Here is a 21,152-nt window from a genome sequence, read left to right as displayed (position 1 = left end):
CTTTTCGGTGACGCAAGCATCTGCGTGGCCCTTTTTTTTTTATTGTGTACGCCCCAGCGGCTTACCCCCAGATCCACGTAATCAATAGACAAATTAGTATCTTGTTGCCTTGGTGGAAAGTTTTTGCATTTCCACACTCCATGACGTCTCAAGGATGCTCAGTAGTGAAGATTCTGCGATCCGAGAAGGTGTTCGAACGTTGAATTTTACACTGGACTAACGCACGTCCATTCCATCTGGCGACGTTGGGCGCTTGTTTTTTGTATATGAGCGGATTTTGAGGGAAGAAAGCCAAACATTTTATTCAGAAAACATTCAGAGGGTCCTCATTTCGAACTGCTTGCATAATTTCTTTCGTCTTCTCTAGTTAGACTCCGTGTTGCAACGCTCTAAACTTAGTTGCACTGTGCTTGCGCTTGTGCAGTGTCTTTCTCATTCAATTAACACATTAAAGGGTTATTAAGAAGTCATCGCTTTCGGCATGATGTTCTTCTCATGAGAATAACAATTTATTTTTAAGTTTTTTGAAATTACTGATATGTTATAGTTCCTTAGATTTGAAAGCTTAAAATTTCATTCCTTTGTTGTTCCGTAAGCCGTACCTCGTCACCTGCAAAGACAGCAATTCGTCGGGATATGCTGTGGTTGCTACCGCGCTTCAAAATGCTTTGAGGTTGGTGATTAAAACAGTAACCCAAGGTTAAAAACGAAAGATGTCAAAGAGCGCAGCATTATGGTTTCTCGTTTTTTTTTTATTTCGCTTCAGCTCATTTTCACAATCGGTTTCCCAATCTGCTTAGTAAATGAAATATTCATTCGACATCTATGAAGCCGGCCCATTTCTCCCATAAAACCAGACTCGAAGTTTGCCCCTCGCCTTGAGTACGACTTCGTAGCTGATCTTCAGCTGGTCCACAGGCCTCGTAGGAACCACGCTGAATTTGGACAAAACCTTCGCAAGCAACAGCTTTGCCTCCAGCATGAAGAAGCGTTGACCTGCATAGTAGAAGAGGTTTGAGATAATGGTTAAGGGAAATTATGCATTCATTCGTCGCTTTATGTCCATCTTGCAATCACACAAAGAGGGCACAAACTAAGTACAAGACAAATCTGTCAATAACGCAACTGATGTCTGCAACTCATCGTTTCAGCTCTACTTGAATGCATAGTTAGTACGATCAGCATAGGCTTCCAACATAAATTAATGCCCCCCCCCCCCCGCCCCCATTCCTTCTTCCGCACACAAAATAACAACGAAAATTCTTAAAAACAGGACACCGGAAACTGAACAGCCGTAAGATCTGCTGCGACGGATTCCTATTTGTTCTTTTAGATGTGCTACAAAAGATTGAGAGAAAATCACAAAATTATGTGAGCTGTAAAGTAACGTGTACACCGGCGTGTTCACACCTGTATAGTGTATGCCAGAAGAAGGAAGTGTAAACAAGGACACTTTGCTACAGGCAAATTTCCCCTTTCTAACGCAAATCCGCCATTTCTACGGGCAAAACGTAAGCACCCAAAGCGAGGGAGAATTTTAAATGCGAATGCATTTCTTAGTCGGGGGTTGTCTTGCGTCCCTTGGCCAGCGTCCGCACGCAGGTGTTATCTCTCCGCGCGCGCTCCTCCTCGCCCCTAGCAACAGCTGCGGCGCGCCTAGCTACCGGAGCAGGTAGTGAGCGGCGGAGGGTAAGGGGGAGGAGGAGCTCGCGCGGGCGTGTGAGGGCGCTCGCATCGCGGAGCAGCGGAGGGTAAGGAGAGGAGGAGTGTGCCGGTTGGGTGAGGGCGCTCGCATCGCGGAGCAGCGGAGGGTAAGGGAGAGGAGGAGTGTGCCCGGTCGGGTGAGGGCGCTCGCATCGCGGAGCTCGCTCAGGCGGAGAGAGAGCTCGGGCGCTCCTCCTCTCCGCGCTCGGACTATATATATCTGGTCTTTACGCGAAACTGTGCCGCGCGTATGCTTCTCAAAGACCCTTTGACCGTGCACTTCAGCGACCACAAGGCGGTGATTGTGGCCGTCAGGTACAACGATAACACGAACAGGTGCTGACGAATGAATAAATAATGGTTACGTGCACACTCTCGTCTCTCTTCATTAATTAATCGCACACTCATCGGGTGCACCCAAATGCATTCGCATTTCCTCACGGTCCCCTTCGGGGAGGTGCGGGAAATTTTTTTTTCTCCCCTTTTAAACTTCCTGTCCAAGTGTTGCATAATCTAGGTGGTATCATAACTGCTGATCGATATGAATTCACGTGTACGACTCTGGTGCCTAAAACGGGACTAGAGGGTGCGCCTTCCCGCTCCTATCTCTTCCTTTTCGTCTACCCTCTCTTTTATCCCCTGAACCCCATTCCCCCAGTGCAGGGTAGCAAACTTGGCTCTACACCTGGTTAACCTCCGGTCTTTCCGTCTTTTTTCCCTCTCTCTTCCCGGTGATTTCACGGACCTCCGCCTCGCAGAAGCACCTCATGTAAGTACGAAAGCGCAGTTGCGTGGTATTTTTCATATTTCGCCACGTGTCTTTATCACTGGAAAAAAAAAAAACAGAGTACGCAATTAGCACGGCGCTGAAAATAGCGCCGTTAGATGTCCCTCGTGGATACCTACAAATGTCTCATTTACACTTAATTATTCGAACAGCACTTCTCGAATGTTATGACTAATTACAAATAATTCAAATTGCCTAATTAAATCTCACCAATGAAAAAATTACGGGCGGCTACTTCGCTATAGTGCAAACATTGTGAACTAGGTTTTCTTCGAATAACGTAATTGCTGTTTTTTGAAATCTTGGTGCATGAAGCGAAGACACCGTGTACAATGGCCATTAAAAAATTATCACTCTACACGACAACTCCTAGAACAGGGACGATGATAGCGCCGGCGGTCGTTTTTTTTTTTGTTTGTTTGTTTTTTTTTTGATGGAGGGGAGAAACCAGAACTCGCGTGTGTCGACCATAGAGTTTCATACTAAATATATTTGTTAGAAACTCTATGGTGTCGACGACATTCGGCGCCCGTAAATGTCCCCGAGTAGTCAAACTCAATCCGTAGTAATACATTGCAGCTTCGGCCTCGTTAAATAGACAACATTTGAATTTTTTGTAGACGAAACTTGCCTAGGCAGCTCTTGGGACCAGCTGAGAAAGGTATGTAGGAATAAGGGTGGCGCAACCCGCAATCGTCAAGGAAGCGTTCTGGTACGAATAATTCTGGCTCGGGGAAGTGTCTCGGGTCTCGGTGTAGGCTGTACAGGTCCACAAAGCACGTGACACCCTCAGGCAGGCTGTAGCCATCTGGGGAGAGAAGGTGGGTGCACATAAGACGTTTGCTTTTCAATCTTTTTTGCAATTTTATAACGTCGACGAGTGATGCAGCAACAATTTTGCGGCCGCTTTCTGTCCGCAACTCAACTCTCCCTGCCTGAATAGACAAGAAAGGACTATGCTCACCATTCACTCCAAAATGCTTACGGTCATGCGAAGTATCTCCGCCTTACACTGCTTTCGAAACTACGACTTTAACATGCCTGCGGGCGTTTCTTCCTTCACGACAATAGGCTACCTTATCTAAACTTACACTAAATACGCCGGACAGAGCGTTCAAGTTCTAATTTGGCTTCCATTTTTACAACTCCAGGGATTTAAGGGCCTTAGGATGATAAACAAAGCATCAGAAGTTGCTTTGCCTATGAGTACACATACATGTGGTCATATTTTCTAAGCCTAGATTAATTTTTTGTGTAAAGCGAAACGTTGAACGCAGGCGCATACCGTTCAATCTGTGCACTCCAAATGGCCGCCGCTATAAATCATAAAAAGGGGGACAGAGAGCGAGAGAGAGATAAACAGAGAAAGAGAGAGAGAGCTTTTATTTTGGCAGGCGGACTGTTGGTCAAGTGGGGGAAGTGGGAGCAGAAGGTACGCTGTTTATGGCATTGAACGTCTTATAGGTGGACAGGTGTCCTAGGCCACCAAGCATCCTACCTTTTACTCCGACTCCCCCCCCCCCCCCCCCTTTGACCTACAGTCCGCCTGCCAAAATAAAAGCTGTCTCTCTCTCCCTCTCTCTCTCCTGTTCATGGTTTATGATAGTTAACAAGTTATGAACGTCGCCGAATTGACGGTTTTAAGAGTACACTGCAACAGATTCGATCCCGCCGCGGTGGCTCAGTAGCCGAACCTGCCGCGGTGGCTCAGCCCAAGGACGTGGGTTCGAGTCCCGGCCGCGGCGGCCGCTTCTCTGATGGAGGCGAGAAGAAAAAACACCCGTGTGTTCGAGATTTCAGCTCACGGCAAAGATCCCCAGGTGGTCAAAATAATTTCGGAGCCCTCCACTATGGCGCGCCTCATTTTCTTTGTAGCGTCGGCGCGTTAAAACCTCATAATAAATCAAATCAAGCTCAGTGGCTAAGGCGTTGTGCCGCCGAGTTTAAGAACGCGTGTTCTATATTCCCGGCCGCGGCGGCCACTTTTCTAAAAGCGGCCGCCGCTTTTATGCGAAAACATCCGTGTGTAGAGATTTCGGTGCACGGAAAAGATCCCTGAGTGGTCAAAATTAATCCGGAGCCCTCCACTACGGCGTAGCTGTAGGTGTAGCTTCGGTGCGTAGCTTCGGTGCGGAGCCCTCGACTACGGCGTAGGTGTAACTTCGGTGCGTAAAATACATACAATCAACAATCAAGCAACATATCCCTTTTATATTAAGCCAAGAAGCAGTTCTAGAGCTGTGGTTACAGCTTGCGCAGAGCGACACGTGCGTAACTTGCTTGCGGCAACAGATACCAGTTCAAGGACCGTATAGTATTGTCCGGAACGCCGGAACTTTTCCGGTGGGGTTGGATTCTTGCGCGGTCTCACTCGCTTAGTTGTGCATAAAAGCGCCAGGCATAATTGCGCGCAAAAGCAATCACCGCAGACCGTGTGAGAATTGAACCACCCTGGTAATTTTCGGGCGCCTCGGAGGATACGGGCCATAGTTTTTGTTTTGCTTTTGTTGAGATAGTTTTAAAAGTGGCTACCGAATGCTTTTATAGCTGCAAGTGGAATAAAGTGAGCCAATAGCCGTGATATGGATTCAGTGACTTAGTTCAGAGTAAGATATTTTGATCTACTTTCTAGGCTATCTGATGGCTGTAAACAGGAATATTTGGCTTGGGTAATTCATGACCACCTAATCTGCCTACTAGACGCGCTTGCTTACTACAGTATTAAAGCATTTCAGATTTTGAAAAGAAAATGTGTTAGGGGGTACCTGTAACGGATACGTCCGAGTGCGCCCTCAAATAATTTGGTAACAAATTTCATCGTAATATATTTCCGACGATTCTCATAAACCTATCATAACAGGACTTAAAATAGTGGCAACATAAAAACTGTAAAGATGTCATAGGTGGGGATGTGGTGGTTGGTCAGTAAAGCGGCCAGTTGGACCTACATCAATTCCGCAAGGTTCAGATTTTAAGAAACATAAAAGACAAAGGCGGTGAAAATACAGAAAAAACCTCCTTACCTATAACCGTATCCTTTTCCAGCATTCTTCCAAAAAGCGGGAATGGTGGATACAGGCGTAGCGACTCCTGAAACCCGAAACAAAGGAACAAAAACCAAATCCGCAATATTACACAGGAACATCACCCGAAATTTAAATGCTAGGCTGAAGTTAATTCCTCCTCTGTTAACTTTCTTGCGGAACACCGGACGTACAACTGTGAAAGCACACCTTATTATGTGGTACAATACGTTGACTAAGGAAGTGCAAAAGAGCTTTCATTGAACGCAGTTCAGTACACCGAAGAAAAAGTTAGCCTAAATCGGACTTCAACGCCTCCGTGGCATACGCTTTGAAGTGATGCTGTAGAGCGTTTTCCACGGAGACGTGACGTTCAATTAGAGGAACAGACAGAGCTGTACAAGCAGCTATATTTGGGAACACACTGGTAATTCCTATGCTGATGCCAAGGGCGCGTGTGCGTTCCAGCGGGTGAGCGTGATCATTGCCCCACGTGACGTCCTATTAGCGTAGCTTGCCGCTGCAAGATAAAGATTAAAACCAGAATGTAGCTGTCTTCCGTCTGACAATAACTATAGGCGGGCCCAGGGAAGCTACCTATAGGCGGGCTGAGCCCCACAAATTTGGCGATGAATAAAACTGGCTTCGTTTACTCGCGGCAATGCTTGGGCCACGTCCTCCATAGCGTACAGCAATGATGGCTCATAAATAGAGCATTCATAAACTCTAACGTTACATCTTCCCCCCAAGGCCATTCATCCTACCATCCCGGTACTTGGAGAAATGGAGGGTCACGAGGAGTTAAACAACAAAAATTCATGTAAGGAGGTGAAACAAACAGGAAGTGCTCAATCAATATCCGACTCCAATTTTCCGCCACCCTATCAATAGCAGTTGTATTACCCTGTGTTCTGGAACACGAAGAATACATAAAAGATATCCAAGCAGACGTAACTGTAAGATAGGCTCCCTCCAAAGATCACAGGAGGATCCCAGGAGTCACCCTTTTACACAATTAATAACTTATTGTAAGTTCAGCCTAAGTCATCAGAAAAATCAATCCTTGCCAAGAAAGCTACAGATGGTGTTCACTGAAAAGTTTAGCTGTCAATTTCTTCGCTTGGCAACACTAGAGACGGCCACGGACATGGCGCGGCTTGTGCCACTGTGCCCGCAAGCATTCGAAAAAAACACCGGCGTGCGTTGTCTGCTCCGTTTCAACCTGATTCTCAATGGTGGTGTCAACAGAGATGTCATTAATCGCACTCACATTGAAGTAGAGGCATTATTTTGCGTTCGGTGGGGTAGAGTTTGGAACGTCCAACCTACATTATGTGCTTGGCACGGACAAGTACCGCCATCCCGCGGAGCCCGACGTAACCAGTGATGGCGCACTCACATGGTTGCCTGCATGTGGGCCTCGCCTGTGAATACAACTTATATTTTATCTCAAACATTCCACTTCCCCTTAGCATTGTGCGTTGTTCTGAAAAACAAACGAACGAACTCGCCAACTTCAGCTTTTATGCTATGCTGCTTTTGGAAGGAATTACAACCGCTCCACTTGTTCTGGGTTTTATTGCACGGTTACGTTTCTTCTCCACAAAATAAACACGTCAAAATTGGGAGAACGTGCATTTGCTATCCTAAGATCACCTTGAGGCAGCATTCCAAGTAGTGTAACTGCAAAAGATCCTCCAATGCGATGGTCCGGCAGCTGTCCCATCCGAGCACTCGGTCAAGTTCTTCTTGAAGTTTTGCCAGTTTACATGGATAGAGTCCGAGCAGGTAGATGGTCCAACTGACGCCCGAGGCTGTGGAGTCGGTTCCCTGTTCAAACGTGCAGCAGAGTTCGCAAAAATAAATTCGCACAAATACGCCAGCCATCAATGAGGGAAGGAAAGTTATCACCAAAATGCTACAGCGAGAACCTTTTGTTTAGTCCTATCATAAACCAGAAAGTCAAATTGGAAACGTTTCCTGCGGTTGCCGATGTCGGTGGTGGGTATGGCGGGCGCATAGCTGCTTTCCAAGCAGTTGCCAAGCAGCCGTCCACCTCGGGACGGACATTCCGATTCGCGGAGTAGCTCACTTGAAATATTCTAGCCATGCCTATCTAGGCATTACGAAATTTAATGGAACCCACCCGAGAACATTTCGTGCTAATGACGTCATCGAGAAGGTTTCATGAGTTTTGACTACACGTATCTGCCACGTATCTGCTATCCTCACTGCAAATATCATCAAAAGACGATAGTCTTGTGCCCCTCGGCTACTTCTCCTCAATGTTGTTCCCTCCCCACCTCTTCCTCCCATGATGAATTCGAATTGAAAATTGCTCAGTTGGATTCAATTTTCCTTCGTTGGCACTGCGCATGCGCCATAATTTGGGACCTTCTCTTCTAGTGCACCTCGAACAAGTGGAGGAGACGTTTTCTTTACTATTTCCTTTATTTCTTCTCCGCGATGCCAATTTTAACGCGTCTTTTTTTAATTGCTGCTGCATAAACGAATCACACGTCATAATTAAAACCATGCCGCTACTGTTACTTATGTACAGATGTCGTGGCTAATACGCCCCGAATGTTGTGTTTTTTTGTGTTTTTGTTTTTGGCTGATCGGTCTTGACATGTAAGACACGCGCCCCCAGTTTCGGTAGTTTGGGAAGGTCCTGTCCATAAATACTTCTTGATCAAGCAAACGCAACTTTTGGCCGGTCACCCGACCTACCGACTGAACAGACAGACAGACAGGACACATTTTTTTGTTTAGGCAGCCCAAGAGAGACTAGTCTTTAAAATAAAGCCGAGTGCAACAATTTGTTTCAGATGTCGCGGCTTGCTGGAAAAATAAAAATGCTGTTCGCCAAGAATTCAAAGTACAAACTTAAATAAAACGAGAGTACAACTCTGCCTTGCTCGGAAGGAGCTGAGTAGTTCAGTTCGTGATAATTGAGACGAATAGAAAAAAAAAAAAACATCCTCATCGTCATTATGAGCCTGTTTTGTGTCCACTGCAAGATGAAGGCCACCCCCATTGACTTCCAGTTGTTTCTACCCTTCGCTGTACGAGTCCGTTCTTTGCCATCACATTTCGTGGTAACCGGTTCGTGGTAACCTGCAAGTTACCGGTCTTTCCTTACTTGCAGTCATTTCCCTCGGTAGCCACACCGTTACGTTGGTGGTCCTGTCAGTTCTTCAGTTCTTCGCATTACATGTGTCGCGCAACTCAACTTTGTTTTGAAATTTGAGTTAGGATTTCATCCACCCTAGTTTTCTTCCTAATCCAAAGCGCTTGCTTGCTATCTCACAGCATCACTCCTATCATTATTTGTTTCCAGGCCTTGTTAGGCCTTTCTTTAAAGGTCCTAAGTAAGTCCTCAAGTTTCGAAGCCACAAGTCATCACCGGTTGTTCGCATTAGTTGAGTAATTTTTTAGCGGCAAAGGTAGCCCTTTGTTTATTCCTTGGGAGCGTTTTCCAAATGCTGTACAGCCGATAATAATTATAATTTGTTTGTCTCATGGTTTGGATCGCCACTTACAACTGGATCAAGATGGTTATATTCACACACTTCTAATATTTCATTTCTGAGGCTGATAGGGCTGGTTTCCGCATGTCTATTTAACATAACTTTCTTCTAACTCACATTTACTTCAATCCTACTGCCAGGCTTTCTGAGTACAGTTCCTGAGGCATTCTTTGGAAGTATCCTCCCACTCAAGACGATGTCATCCGTAAATTTTAAGTGTTTCGAATATTCTCCACTTACTCAAATTCCTGCCTTATCCTAACCACCTTTTCTAAATTTCGTCATCTAGGCAGGCGTACGGCATCTTTTGTTTTGTTTTGTTTTGCGGGTACGCGGAAAATAAAACATGTCGACGAATTAACTTTCCTTTAGAAGTCTCTTTTTGTTTGGCAGCCACATCATATCCACAGACCTTGATTCCTCAGCTACTGTGATTTGCAATTCCAACCTTGCTCTCGCCAGCTGGTGGCCGCCGCGAGCATCTGAGCTTCCACATACGGTTGTTTTTCTCTTCGTAATGCGCCCCTGGTGCTAGGTTTGCCGCGCTTGATTCTGGACACAGCCGTTCTCCTACGAAGCTGCAATGACGCCACAAAACCTACAAGGGTTCTGGCGCAAGCAAAAAATGGATGTCTCCACATATTCGCTGCATCTCCTTCACGTGGGTGCCGTCGTAGAAATACAAAAGTATGAGTGTACGTTCTCCCGTGAGTAGTAGACGGCAGGTCTCGGAGAGTGTTGCGGTGGGTACAAGGAAGTTTTAAAATCGGAAGCAGCGGCGGTGAGCACGGTAGCTTAATGTAGACATTTCCCTCTGTATTACAACCACCTTACCGAAAGGAACGATTCGGTGGATAATAGGTAATGAAAGGAAGTTTTCGCTTTAAATAATTCGCTGCACGCTTTGTTAAGCTAGCATTATCGATTCGGTTCGCCACCTTTGATTTGGTGTGCCGGTCTTTTTTTATTTTTTTACTGGTGCTACCAGCTGAGTGCTCGTAAGTATGAATTGCCCAAAGATGGTAGGAATCACGCGTAATATTTTATTGCTCGCAGCGCAGCTCAGGCAGACGTCCAGCACCGGCTGCGCGTAAGAAAGAGCCGAAGTTCCGACGATCCTGAATGAAGGACGGGTCGGTATCACTTCGTCCTTACCGTTCGCGTGGAGGGATCGTTCCTGCTTCTTTTTAGCACGAAGTGTACACTTGTGCGGATAGGTTAGTCGTTCTTTGTATGTGTTGTATGCATTAAACACCCGCTATCTTGCCCAGATAATCACGAAGTACTGCAACCACGTATTTGAATTGTCGATTGGATGGCCGCCATTGGTACTCAGCGCGCGACCTGGGCAAAACGGCAGGTCCCAATGGATTTCTGCAGGTTCGTTTAACGTTCCCCGAAGACGCGGACAAACGGACATACGTAAATTTCCCTTGTTTAAAACACACCGCGAATGGGGCTCACGATCGCCGGCCCAGTTTCACAGTCACCGAGAGACCGCTGAAGGTCTAATTCCGTCAGTACTGTGATGTTACTCAGCAAACAGCTAATGATGATTTTAAAAATTCGCACCGCATTTCTCAGCGTTCCTATCAGACACCCTTTGATTTAGGAGTTATTCCGGGCTCGTTAGAGGTGAAGGCGTTCAGATATGACCAAAGCACGAGCAAGCACGCAGCGCGAAAAAGTACACAAAAAGAAGGCAAGAAAAAAGGGTAAAATGGCAGACTTTCCGGCCGCCCTGATATGCACCAAGCCTACTCAAATTCGACTTTTCTAAAATACGCAAATGCATTGTTGGGAAGACATGTTACACCACGAGAAACGGCAGCAGTCTTGTTTCAAGGTATCCAGGCCTCATGGATCCTACACAGCATATGGCTCCTGGTCACTTTAAATTCGGCGTCAATACTATACACAAATGCGTTGCTAGCGCGTTGTGTCACGCGTTTTATTTTTACTCTTTCTTATCCATTATAAAGCCAGCAATATTCTCTGTTTGCCGCATTATAACAACTACATTTCTCAACTTGATTACAATTATTAATTTATTTTGGAGATTTAAGCTGTGGCGCTTTTTCTTTCGTTTTTTGCGGACAGGTTTGTCGCCAAAGAATGCTTACCCTTCAAAATGACCTTCTCCTCTATCCTCCCCTCAAACTCTTAATTTCATGCAGTTCGTATTCTAAGTAGTAAGTAGTAGACGTTTATTGGAGCAAAAGGGAAAGGGAAAAGGGTGGTGGTGAAGCGTCCCTAGTCCAGGATGCCTCTCGACCGAGCCGACTCAATTCTAAGTGTCATTCATTTGGCCACACCGCCACTCTTTGAGGACCATCTTCATTCGGAGTGGAACTGTCAAAATTGCGCATTACCGTGACTAAAGCGCAGCAAGAGCACTGCAGAAACCGGACTGTTTCTCTCGAAAAGCACTCTTGCGCAAGTGATGAAGCTTACAAAACCGCACTCAGTGTAAACGCCTTTCATCTTGATTAAAATAGTGTATGATATGTAAGCCCCTCGACTTGTCTTGCTCTCCCCCCATGAACGGCTTTATAAATAGCTCGGCGGTTCCGCGGACCGAATTTGTTATTATTTATTTGTCTTTTTTACTTCTTCCGACGCCCCTGCGCCGGCTTGAGCTGCCTTATACCCCAATTTCTACGCGCTTTCTTCGCTTGCCGTTGTTGTCGTTTTGTTTTTTTCTCGCTCTGTTGTGCTCAGTTTTTGCCAATTCACCCAGGGGGAAGTACACACGTTCTGTGGGATCGATGTTGTGCTTAAATAAGAATATTTCTAACGCGAAACCATTACTTGGATAGGTGGAAAAAAGCACGCACCGATCTGGCGCCCCCCGAACGCGCAACCCACCCGCATATCGTCCCCAAAAAGGGCTCACAGCTGCTCACCCCTTGCTAACGCGTTCCATAGCTTTCCACGCGTTTCATAGCTCGCGTACATATGAAAGAATAAACACACAGAAATGTTCATCGCGTTTTGTTCCGTGTACCATTGATAAAGGAAAATAAGCGCAAAGATAATTCATTTTCACCGGGTTCCCAAGGCTTCGTACGGGGGACGTGGCTCAACAAGATATCCCGAAGATAGCTGAGGTTCTCACCCCACGCATTAACTGAAGACGTCTGTCATACCTTCAATACCGAACTTCGCAATTTGTTGCTCTGTGGTTTGCCACCCAGAGAAAGCTCTTAAAAGCGTGGCACCAGTGGTGGTGAAAACTACGCAGCCCTCGAAGAATTCACCGTCGATTAGTGCTGCTTTCGCTGGAAAAAATCTGCAGAAATTCAGAGAGTTTCTGCTAATACTTAGCATTTTAAGTGCGAATGCACTTCTTAAGCGAGTCTGAAGCGTCCGCCGCCGTCCGCATTCCGCCGCCGTCCGCATAGCAACAGCTGCGGGTGCGCGCGCTCCTCGTCTTCCTTGGCAACGGGGGGAGATGGGCGCGCGCTGCCTGGCCGCTGACATGGCACATACCCACGTGGGGGATTGGCCAGGAATCTCCTCGTCTTCCTTGGCAACGGGGGGAGATGGGCGCGCGCTGCCTGGCCGCTGACATGGCACATATTCACGTGGGGGATTGGCCAGGAATCGGGCGTGAGAAGGGCTAATGCACCCGCTTAAAGGAGTACTGACACGAAATTTCAAAGCTGAGATCCGCTCTAGCAATCAAGTACAACGACAACACAAATATGTGTCTGTGAATAAATGCATCTTTCTTTCTTTGTAGTTGTGTGTGTGTGTGTGATCTCTCTTTCGCGAACATTACCGAACCGCGCAAATTCAACTCTTGCATTCGCACTTTCACATTCTTCCCCTCGGAGAAATGCGGGGAATTTTTTACTCCGATTGTATACATTGTGAGGTCTTTAGAGCCAGATTAGGCTATTAGTAGCCAAATGCGGCGGCTCATTTTATCGTTTTTAAATTTTCTTTTGTTTCTTCTCTGCAATTATGTAAATCTACGCTATTATAGCGCATAAGTGCCTTTACTTCGCGAATTCCGTATTTCTCTGCACATTGTGTCTCTGCTGCGAGATAACCGCAACTTCAGAGAGTTCAAGCTCTCTACGCGTCTGAGTGAAACTCGGAAGGCGGGAAATTTGAATTGCATGGGGTAATAGCAGTAAGCGGATAACGGCGGTACAGCACATTATGGCGAATCACTGCTCTGCACTTCCGACAGCTTTCACATTGAGTGGAACGGCTTTAATTTTGTTTACCCCAATTTTGTTTAACCTGCCTCCTCCCGCAGCCGAGGTGAGCGCCCTAACCACTGGACCATGGCTGCGGTTAACCCTGCACACAGCTGTGGTCAACCCTGCACTGGGCCAAGGCGCAGTGCAGGGTTGGCGCGTTTCCGCTATTTTTTATTTGTATTTTCCGCGTTCTTTTCGGGGCATTTTTAGTTGAGCCTCCGTTTTTGGGGGGAGATGTATAAGATTTATAATTTGGATTTCGTCAGTTCGTTTTTGTAATGTTTCTCTTTTCCTATTTTTAGTATTTTCCTGTTTTTAAAAATTGTGTCTGACCAAATATCTTCATTTACACTATTATAGTGATTAAAGGTGTTACTTCCGCTAATTATTCATTTTCGGGCAAATGCAGGGAGTTACATGGTCCAGGCTGTCGGGCTACTCGGCAAGGAATGCTACACATTTAAACATTGTTTTAGCTCAACAATGACGACGCTTTCACGCACAGAATGACCCTGTTGGAGATTCTGTACACAACTTCAAGCGTTGCATGCGAACGTTTGCACATGTATAGACGAGCTAGACGCAAACAAAAAAAAAGCTTATCGAGGCAATGCCAAAGTCGATAAAGTTTCCGAACGTTTCAACGAACGGAAATGATCGAAAATAAAGAATTGTTTTCGAGCAGGCAGGTATAGTAGCAGTGGGGTTCCCTTGTGTACGTTAAAGTTTCCTTAGCTAAGTTCTACACTCAATCATAAATTCTGTGTGATAGCTGGTATTATAGGTAGTTATGGAGGCAGTCGGTATTGATTGGTACGTCACCTACATTTTACGCGAGCAGTTCCAGGTGCTAATGCGAGCGCAGCGAAGCTGCCGAGGTGGGCGATTAAATTTCGCACCAAATTTGGCACCAATCGCGCCTACCCTACACGGCACTTTTTCGCACGCTGGCTCCCATTGTCACCGCTTGCTATGGGCAGGTCGCTGTAAAAGCAGTCAGTACAACCGGTCGTGCTCTCACTCCACTGTGGTGATTGAAGGCTTTCCAGATATTGAGTGTTTCAGTGAGGCAGAGGGCCACATCGCTAGCGATAATGCATTCTGCCTTGCAACCACAAAAGACGCCGGAACAAAACATTCTTAGAACACGAAATAAATTATATTTGCGTTGCACATCAAGCGCATGTAAACCCCGGTTGCCTCCGTTGCCCAAATCTTTGGCGGCCTTGAGGGTAGTGGGATAGCTGCTTTTTCTTGCCCCCTTTCTTCGCGCCCTCCTACTTACATGTCTTATTTTGTTTTCATCACTGCCATGAATTCGTAATAATGAAGAGATAAGCATCTATATGGTTTTATATGCGTCGTTGTCATGGTGTAAATCACACACATGGCATTCTGTTACCTAGGAGATAAAACACTTGTATGTTTTATGCGCTTTTTTTTAGGTTTACATTACTCAATTGGCTTTGCGTTACTCGGGCAAAAAAATCTGTATGTAAATAAGTTGAGTTGTTTTACATGAGTACACAAATTTTCTGTCATTCCTGTATGCCATGGGTACGGGGACCCCGCCAAGCTGACGCATGAAAAGCTTTGTCTCGCCGCTTCCCTGCATTTCTCTATATTAGGAATTCTCGAATAGACAAACTTGAAAATTTAACGCCGAATTCAATCGCATTCGATAAGAAAAATACAGTCGACCGCCACTCACTGCGAAGATTATAGAGTCGATGTCGTTCTTGATATCTTGAAATGAATAAGCAGGATCTTTGATGTTGTGAGACAGGAGAGCGTCGAGAAACAATGATGACGACTCCGGCATGGTAGTGGTTATCTTGGCGCCCTTGTCCTTCAGGCTTGCAGGAGGGTTTTCGAGGAGTTGTCGCTTCCTTTCACTAAGGACCTGAGTTGTTGCAGGGGAAAAAACTACTCATGAATTGTTCCCTGTTCGCTCAATGTTTTGTAAAGTGATCCAAATATTACTTACCGCATAGCTGAACTTCTGCATCTCTTGCACTGTTTGCTTGAATATTTTGCCCTCCTTGGTGTGGTCATACACTTGTTGCGCCCACAACCACGGCCGAACTCCACGAACAGCCGTCAGGTAAGACAGCCTTCCGTTCATATGTTGATTACAGAGTTGACATGAAAAGATGAACGAAAAGAATGTTTACAAAAGAAACTATAGGATGAAGCGCAGGCTTTTTCAGCTAGCTTCTTCAATGTCAAAAGTAGTTAGATTGTTTTTCCTGATATAATTTTCAAAATTCAGAAGGAGCACTTACTGGCTGCTAATGAATTCAGGTTGGCGTTTACGCAAAAAAACTGCGTTGGCTGTCGAACAATGCTTGTAAGTATTGAAATTCAACTCACCGATTGAAGCAGTTGCCAAAAAAATTTCTTTCATCTTGTTGGGTATTCAGCTCTACTCCCATGCACACACCTTGAAGGGAACAGCAGTTATTAGAAGTATGCAAGCGATACGATTTTGTAGCGCCGAGTGTGGTTCGGGCGCACGTTGAAAGGCACCCGGCGGTGCTCGTAGGTCAACATTTAGTGGCGTATGGCACCCGCATTTCATATGCAACGCCTTCCCGCATGAGATAAGCTAGAAGTTCTTGAAATCTGCATGCCCGCCTACCCTCACCAGTTTCGCGACCGTCCGTCCACTCTGACATTAAAATGATACCCCAAGCAGTCTACCGCTCGTTCTCGGTATGTGGACATGGAATGCAAGGAGGAGGCTGGCACCGAATGGGACCACGCCTCGGAGCGACCGCTCCTCGTTTATACAGCCACTGAATAAACCTTCATTTAGTGACGCTACTCATTTACTTGTCCTACCCCTCCATATCCGTTCTGAGAATTCTCGCCCCACACGTAGTAGCCCTTATTTAGACGTAGTTGTGCAAGCGGATCATTCGCGAGGGCCCCTAACCTTCTTGAGCCCATTTCGAAATGGATCTTGAAAACTAGGCATTCTGTGCGGCAAAATAAAATTATAGGTATTTTTCGGGCAACGCCAATCGCCGCAAAATGCAGTCCATTTAGGTCTGCTTGTTCCCACACAGCTTTTTTCACCGCAAAGACTTTTAATACCCGGAACAAGTGAGGGGTACCCAGTTTTGTTTTTGTTGCTTAACTGCTCGGTGTTTACCAGAGGGATTGATTGAGTGTGGGATTTGACGCACTGAAGCTACACCTCGGTTATGAGGAGGGCCGTAGTAGAGGGCTTCGGATTATTTTTGCCCACCTGGGGATCTATAACGTGCGCCGAAGTCTCAACAGACGGGCGTTTTTTATTTTCGCCTACATCAGAAAAACAGCCACCGAGGTCGGGATCAAACCCACGTCCTTGAGCTCAGCCGCACAATGCCTTAGCCCTTGAGCCCCGGCGGCGGGTTGGTTACCAGAATGAAACAATCACGATAGTGCATTGGCCTAGGTATGTATTGTTCCCTAACTAACGTCTTTGAATAATAATGATGCTTGTCTGTTTATCTCCCCGACGGAAATGTGTTTTCCTCTACTGTCTTCTACTTTTTCATTTCTGGCCAAGAATTATGCGTTTTCAGTTGACAGAAATAAGACAAACTTTAAAACTGGGGCTAATAAACGTCATGAAACAACAAAATGACGAAAGCGCACGCAACCGCTTTGTCAACCGGAAGCACGTGGCCACAACTAAAAGCCAATCAGAAGAGGCTTCCGACAAATTCACAGTTCACGGTAAATTTACGGATTCGAGAATAGGGCCCCAGAAGCTGGAGCGTATCTGATGCGCCGAGCAAATCACGCAGAGCCCCTCCGTGCTGGCGATAACTATAGCTTTCACGATGCTGGCAGACGCTAAGGAATGAGTGAACGCGTTTATCTGAATTTTCAGAGACCCTTCAAGGGTAATTTTTAAAATAGATAATTATTAAATTTATTTTAGAATAACAGGTAAACTTCTTTCAGTCAACTTCGTTCCTGCCATCCTGGTGGGCCCTGACTTTGCAAACAACCGTATATCTCCGGCTACACTTCTCCGCCCACATTTCCGCCCACACTTAATTTTATATTTTCAGGCCGCTGAAGGTAGCGCGTAGTTTTGTGCTTTGGATCGTCGCATGACCGATGCTGGTATTTCCTAGAACATAAAAAAGCCGAAATACTTGAATGTTTTGTTTCATTACGGCCCCTTCTAAAATTCATCAGATCTCGTTGAAGCGAAGGGTTCTGTATAGAATAATCTGGGTAGAGCAACCAGCGCGAAACAAACTACTTACCAGAGCTATTCTTATAATCACAGCCGAGCTATTATAGCTTTTTTTTTTTTTTTTGCACCCGCCGCGGTGGCTCAGTGGCTAAGGCATTGTGCTGCTGAGCACGGGGACGCGGGTTGGATTCCCGGCCTCTACGGCCGCTTTTCTGATGGAGGCGAAAAGCAAAAACGCCCTTGTGTACGAGATATCGGCGCACGTTACAGATATCCAGGTGGTCAAAATTAATCCGGAGCCCTCCACTACGGGGCCTCATCGCCTGAGTTGTGTCGGTGCGTTAAACCCTACAATCAGTCAATCAAGTTTTTTTTTTTACTTTCTCCCTCACTTCTGCCCGCCCTCTCACTTCGGCCGCCTGTTTGCCTCCCCCGCTCTATATTTTGATTCAAAATGGCTTATATTGCTAGTGTTCAGATGTGAAACCGACTTCAGAAAATCGGTGTAAGCTCACTTGCTGTCTGAAAGCTGGTTTTCCCACATTATATTTTACAGAATGAAGCGTACTAATAGAAAAAACTAGCGGCGATGGGCGTGAACGAGACGGAAGAAATCAGCCGACGGCGATCGGGCCCCGGACGCCAAGTACATAAGCGATGTCCATCGGGACGCCGCATACCGCGATGTGGTAAACGCAAGACGTCGGCGGGGCTACAAATTCGAAGAACGCTAGGATACCCGGCGCTACGATACGGTGTGAGCGGGACTTTGTGACCAAACCAGTAACTTGCAACCAACTTCGCCGCCCGTCCACATTCACATAGTGGAATGGCACTGAATTTTTTGCTGATTTTGTTGAGCACCAGAATCAGCATTAAATAGATACTCTAGACCACGTACGAGCCATGGTGTCGACGAAGCACTTCTGGAGGCCGCGGAAACAGTCGAAAGGCTCGTGTGGGGAACTTTTCTTTGCGAGCTCGATCTGCGCCAGAAAGGCGTCACTGTTTTTGTGGAAAACATCCATATAGACTTCTAGCACACGGGCGTGGAAGGCGGGGGTGAATATTTTGCGTTTCTGCTTCCAGGGCTCTCCACGACTGAAAAAAGGACAAAACAAGAAAAGAAGCAGCTGTTTCAGAAAAAATCCTCATGAAATTGTACATTTTTTATAATGCATGGCAGCGCTTTGTGCATTGAAAACAAAAGCTGGCAGTCACGCTCTGCCTTTATCACGAGATAATTAGCGGTGTATATGTGCATGCAAGCACTAAATGCACATGTTTCACTGTAAACTGTTGTAAGCGTAGCAACTGCCTCAACGACCACTAAGATACTGAGGAAAATGCACGGTACAGTGTCTAAAAAAAACACTATTCGCAGCTCTTTTGTAAGAGGCTACATCGCTAATTCCCTGTACTGAAATTTCAGGAAGTATGAGAATTTGATAACTGGATCCACGAGATCTCACGTCTGGTATTCCGGCATGAGCCGTTGTCCCCCAACCTCGAGCTGACCGGCGTCCTGCTTAGCCAAAACCATTGAGGAACTCGGGAGGTATAGGAAATAGATAAACTCACCGAAAATATCTGCCTTTTATGTCTTTTGCGCATATTCTTTTTCACTGTACCGGTAGTTTGCTGACCAATAATAGCGGATGACTCAGTGCGTATCACGACAGCTGGCTGGTTTGCGTGTTGTTTTTACCCCCCCTGAAGCGATTCGCTGCTATTTGTCAGGAATGCGCCTTTTTCCACCAGAAGAGGCATCTCTAAATTCTCCGCCGAGAAGCTATCTTCTAAAAAGTACTTGGGCGCAGATTCCCAAACCAAGAGCAGTTCGGACTCAAGATATTGCAACACCAGCTAGTGGTCAGCCCGCACCTGCGGACGGATGGTTTGTCACCAAAAACGAGATAATAGCGAAGGCACCGGCTGGTCACAAACATAAGGCATGCTCGTGTTACGTTGCGTTTCAGAAGCACGACCCTACATACAAGAGGTAAAACGAGCTAAAAAATTGTAGTAAATTTGCGCGTTAAATGATACCATTCCCATGGTTTCCAAGACTCCCGAAAGTTGTGTAGTCGTTAATGGCTAAAAACAGTTCTAAAGAACAAAACTTTTCGTAGCACTGATGTTTGCATACATATTTCGAAGGCCAGAGCCCGCGATACTAATCAACGTACTGAATTAAGGTGTCTGTGCGGACTAGTTGATACTTCATTACGGGAATTTCGTTCAAGCGCTCGAGGAAACAGTAAGCGCAGAAAACATGCCTCTTTCGTGTTCTTATTCTCTGCTCGAGTTGCGCGTGGTCTTTGACCGAATCTTCTTAGCCGCTACACCGTGTGCGTGTCTCTTTGCTCTCTTTCGTTCTTTTTCGTCTTTTGGCGTGAAATACTGGAACACGCAAACTGGTGACACACGCCACGGCTTCCCCAGGATCAGCGTCCTGCGCGGCTTGGTGAAGCTGTTTTACTCACGTACCGTCACACTCACGTGTCACGCGGCATGCTCTGGCTTTTACCTTTTTTTTACCTCTCTCTCTCTCTCTGCTTAAGTCGCAGCGCGCGCGTTTCATTCCTTGGCACAGTGCGTATTGTCTGCATCATTTAGAAAGTAATACCCGATGCGTCTTGTTTAACGTGTTCAATAATTGCCTGTATTATGCCAGGCACACTGCTTTATTCGAGCGACGCGGCTCTGAGGAGGCGATACTTTAATACGCCCGAAGTAAACTCACGTTTACGAGGTAATAAGTGCAGGCACCACTGTTTGCAAAAATGTGCCAGAAGCAAAGCTTCTTGGCAATTACTGCTGACCTGTTTTGCCTGTAATATTTATGGTACATGGCTGTTAGGTACCTGAGGTTGTCTTCCCGTAGAAGCACTTTCGCTTCGAATTGAAAGAGCAATACCTAAAACTGTATTCTTTTCCCTTTCCTCTAGGCCATTAGTCTTCATCAAACGGCTTTTGATGGAGTTCATGCAGCAGCTACTTAAACTACACTCTAAGCTGGGTAACCCTTAATAGAGGTATACATTTTCGAATTTTTGTAACCTATAATTTATAAGGTACAAATGTAACCTATATCTTCGTAACCCTTATATACGTATACACGTAAGGGTTACTCAGTTATGGGTTACTTTGCCGCTTTCAGCATGTATACCTATATATAAGTTACATCTACCGCCGTTCAAGGCCACACACCTGGAAGGTGTCATGTTGCGCGTCAGGCGTGCTTTCGCCGGCGCAGCTGTGGCGACGCCCCGAAGGCGCCTTTCCCGCGTGGTAAACAAATATCGCGTTAGTGGAAGACGATATGTGCGACCATGCTGTTCATTGCGCCGTCTAAACTTTTGCGTCAGGTGTCTTTTATTCGTCCCTTGAATAAACTGCCGGCCACACGGCTGGGGCTAAAAGAGAAGTTACTTTTATAATTCCTAAAATTGCGGTGCTAAAAAGCTTGAAAATGTTCTCTTAATATATATGCATTGCATTACCTGTTCGATAATCGTTACCCAGGTTGTCACCCAAAAATCTTTGTGAGTATTGGCAACGCTTAAGTCTTATAAACAGGCATAACTAAATTTGATGTTTGAATCAGCTTTGTGCCGTTTAAGAAACCAGTATCAAACATGCATGATAGGTCTTTTGGTAAATTGCGGTCATGAATTTTAGCTTTAGTTA

The 21,152-nt window shown here is 46.0% G+C and overlaps 1 protein-coding gene across 1 annotated transcript in view; it reads right to left on the bottom strand.

Moving 5' to 3' along the window:
• Window positions 1–306: 306 nt before the first annotated feature.
• LOC144139663 (cytochrome P450 4V2-like) overlaps window positions 307–21,152 on the bottom strand; it is a 38,704-nt gene continuing 17,858 nt past the window's right edge. Inside the window, exons 4-11 of the mRNA XM_077671957.1 lie at window positions 18,361–18,560; window positions 15,632–15,701; window positions 15,246–15,372; window positions 14,970–15,161; window positions 7,171–7,344; window positions 5,515–5,581; window positions 3,123–3,299; window positions 307–996 (exon numbers count right to left, since the gene is read on the bottom strand). Of these exons, the coding sequence (XP_077528083.1) occupies window positions 824–996; window positions 3,123–3,299; window positions 5,515–5,581; window positions 7,171–7,344; window positions 14,970–15,161; window positions 15,246–15,372; window positions 15,632–15,701; window positions 18,361–18,560 (1,180 nt within the window). The 3' untranslated portion in view covers window positions 307–823. The remainder of the gene's footprint in view (window positions 997–3,122; window positions 3,300–5,514; window positions 5,582–7,170; window positions 7,345–14,969; window positions 15,162–15,245; window positions 15,373–15,631; window positions 15,702–18,360; window positions 18,561–21,152) is intronic.

The sequence above is a fragment of the Haemaphysalis longicornis genome, unplaced genomic scaffold (assembly GCF_048455015.1).
Source record: "Haemaphysalis longicornis isolate Haplotype H1 unplaced genomic scaffold, Haemaphysalis longicornis Haplotype H1 scaffold_1, whole genome shotgun sequence".
Classification (NCBI taxonomy): domain Eukaryota; kingdom Metazoa; phylum Arthropoda; class Arachnida; order Ixodida; family Ixodidae; genus Haemaphysalis; species Haemaphysalis longicornis.
The sequence above is the reverse complement of the archived record's forward strand: the minus strand, read 5'-3'. Positions and strand labels throughout refer to the sequence as shown.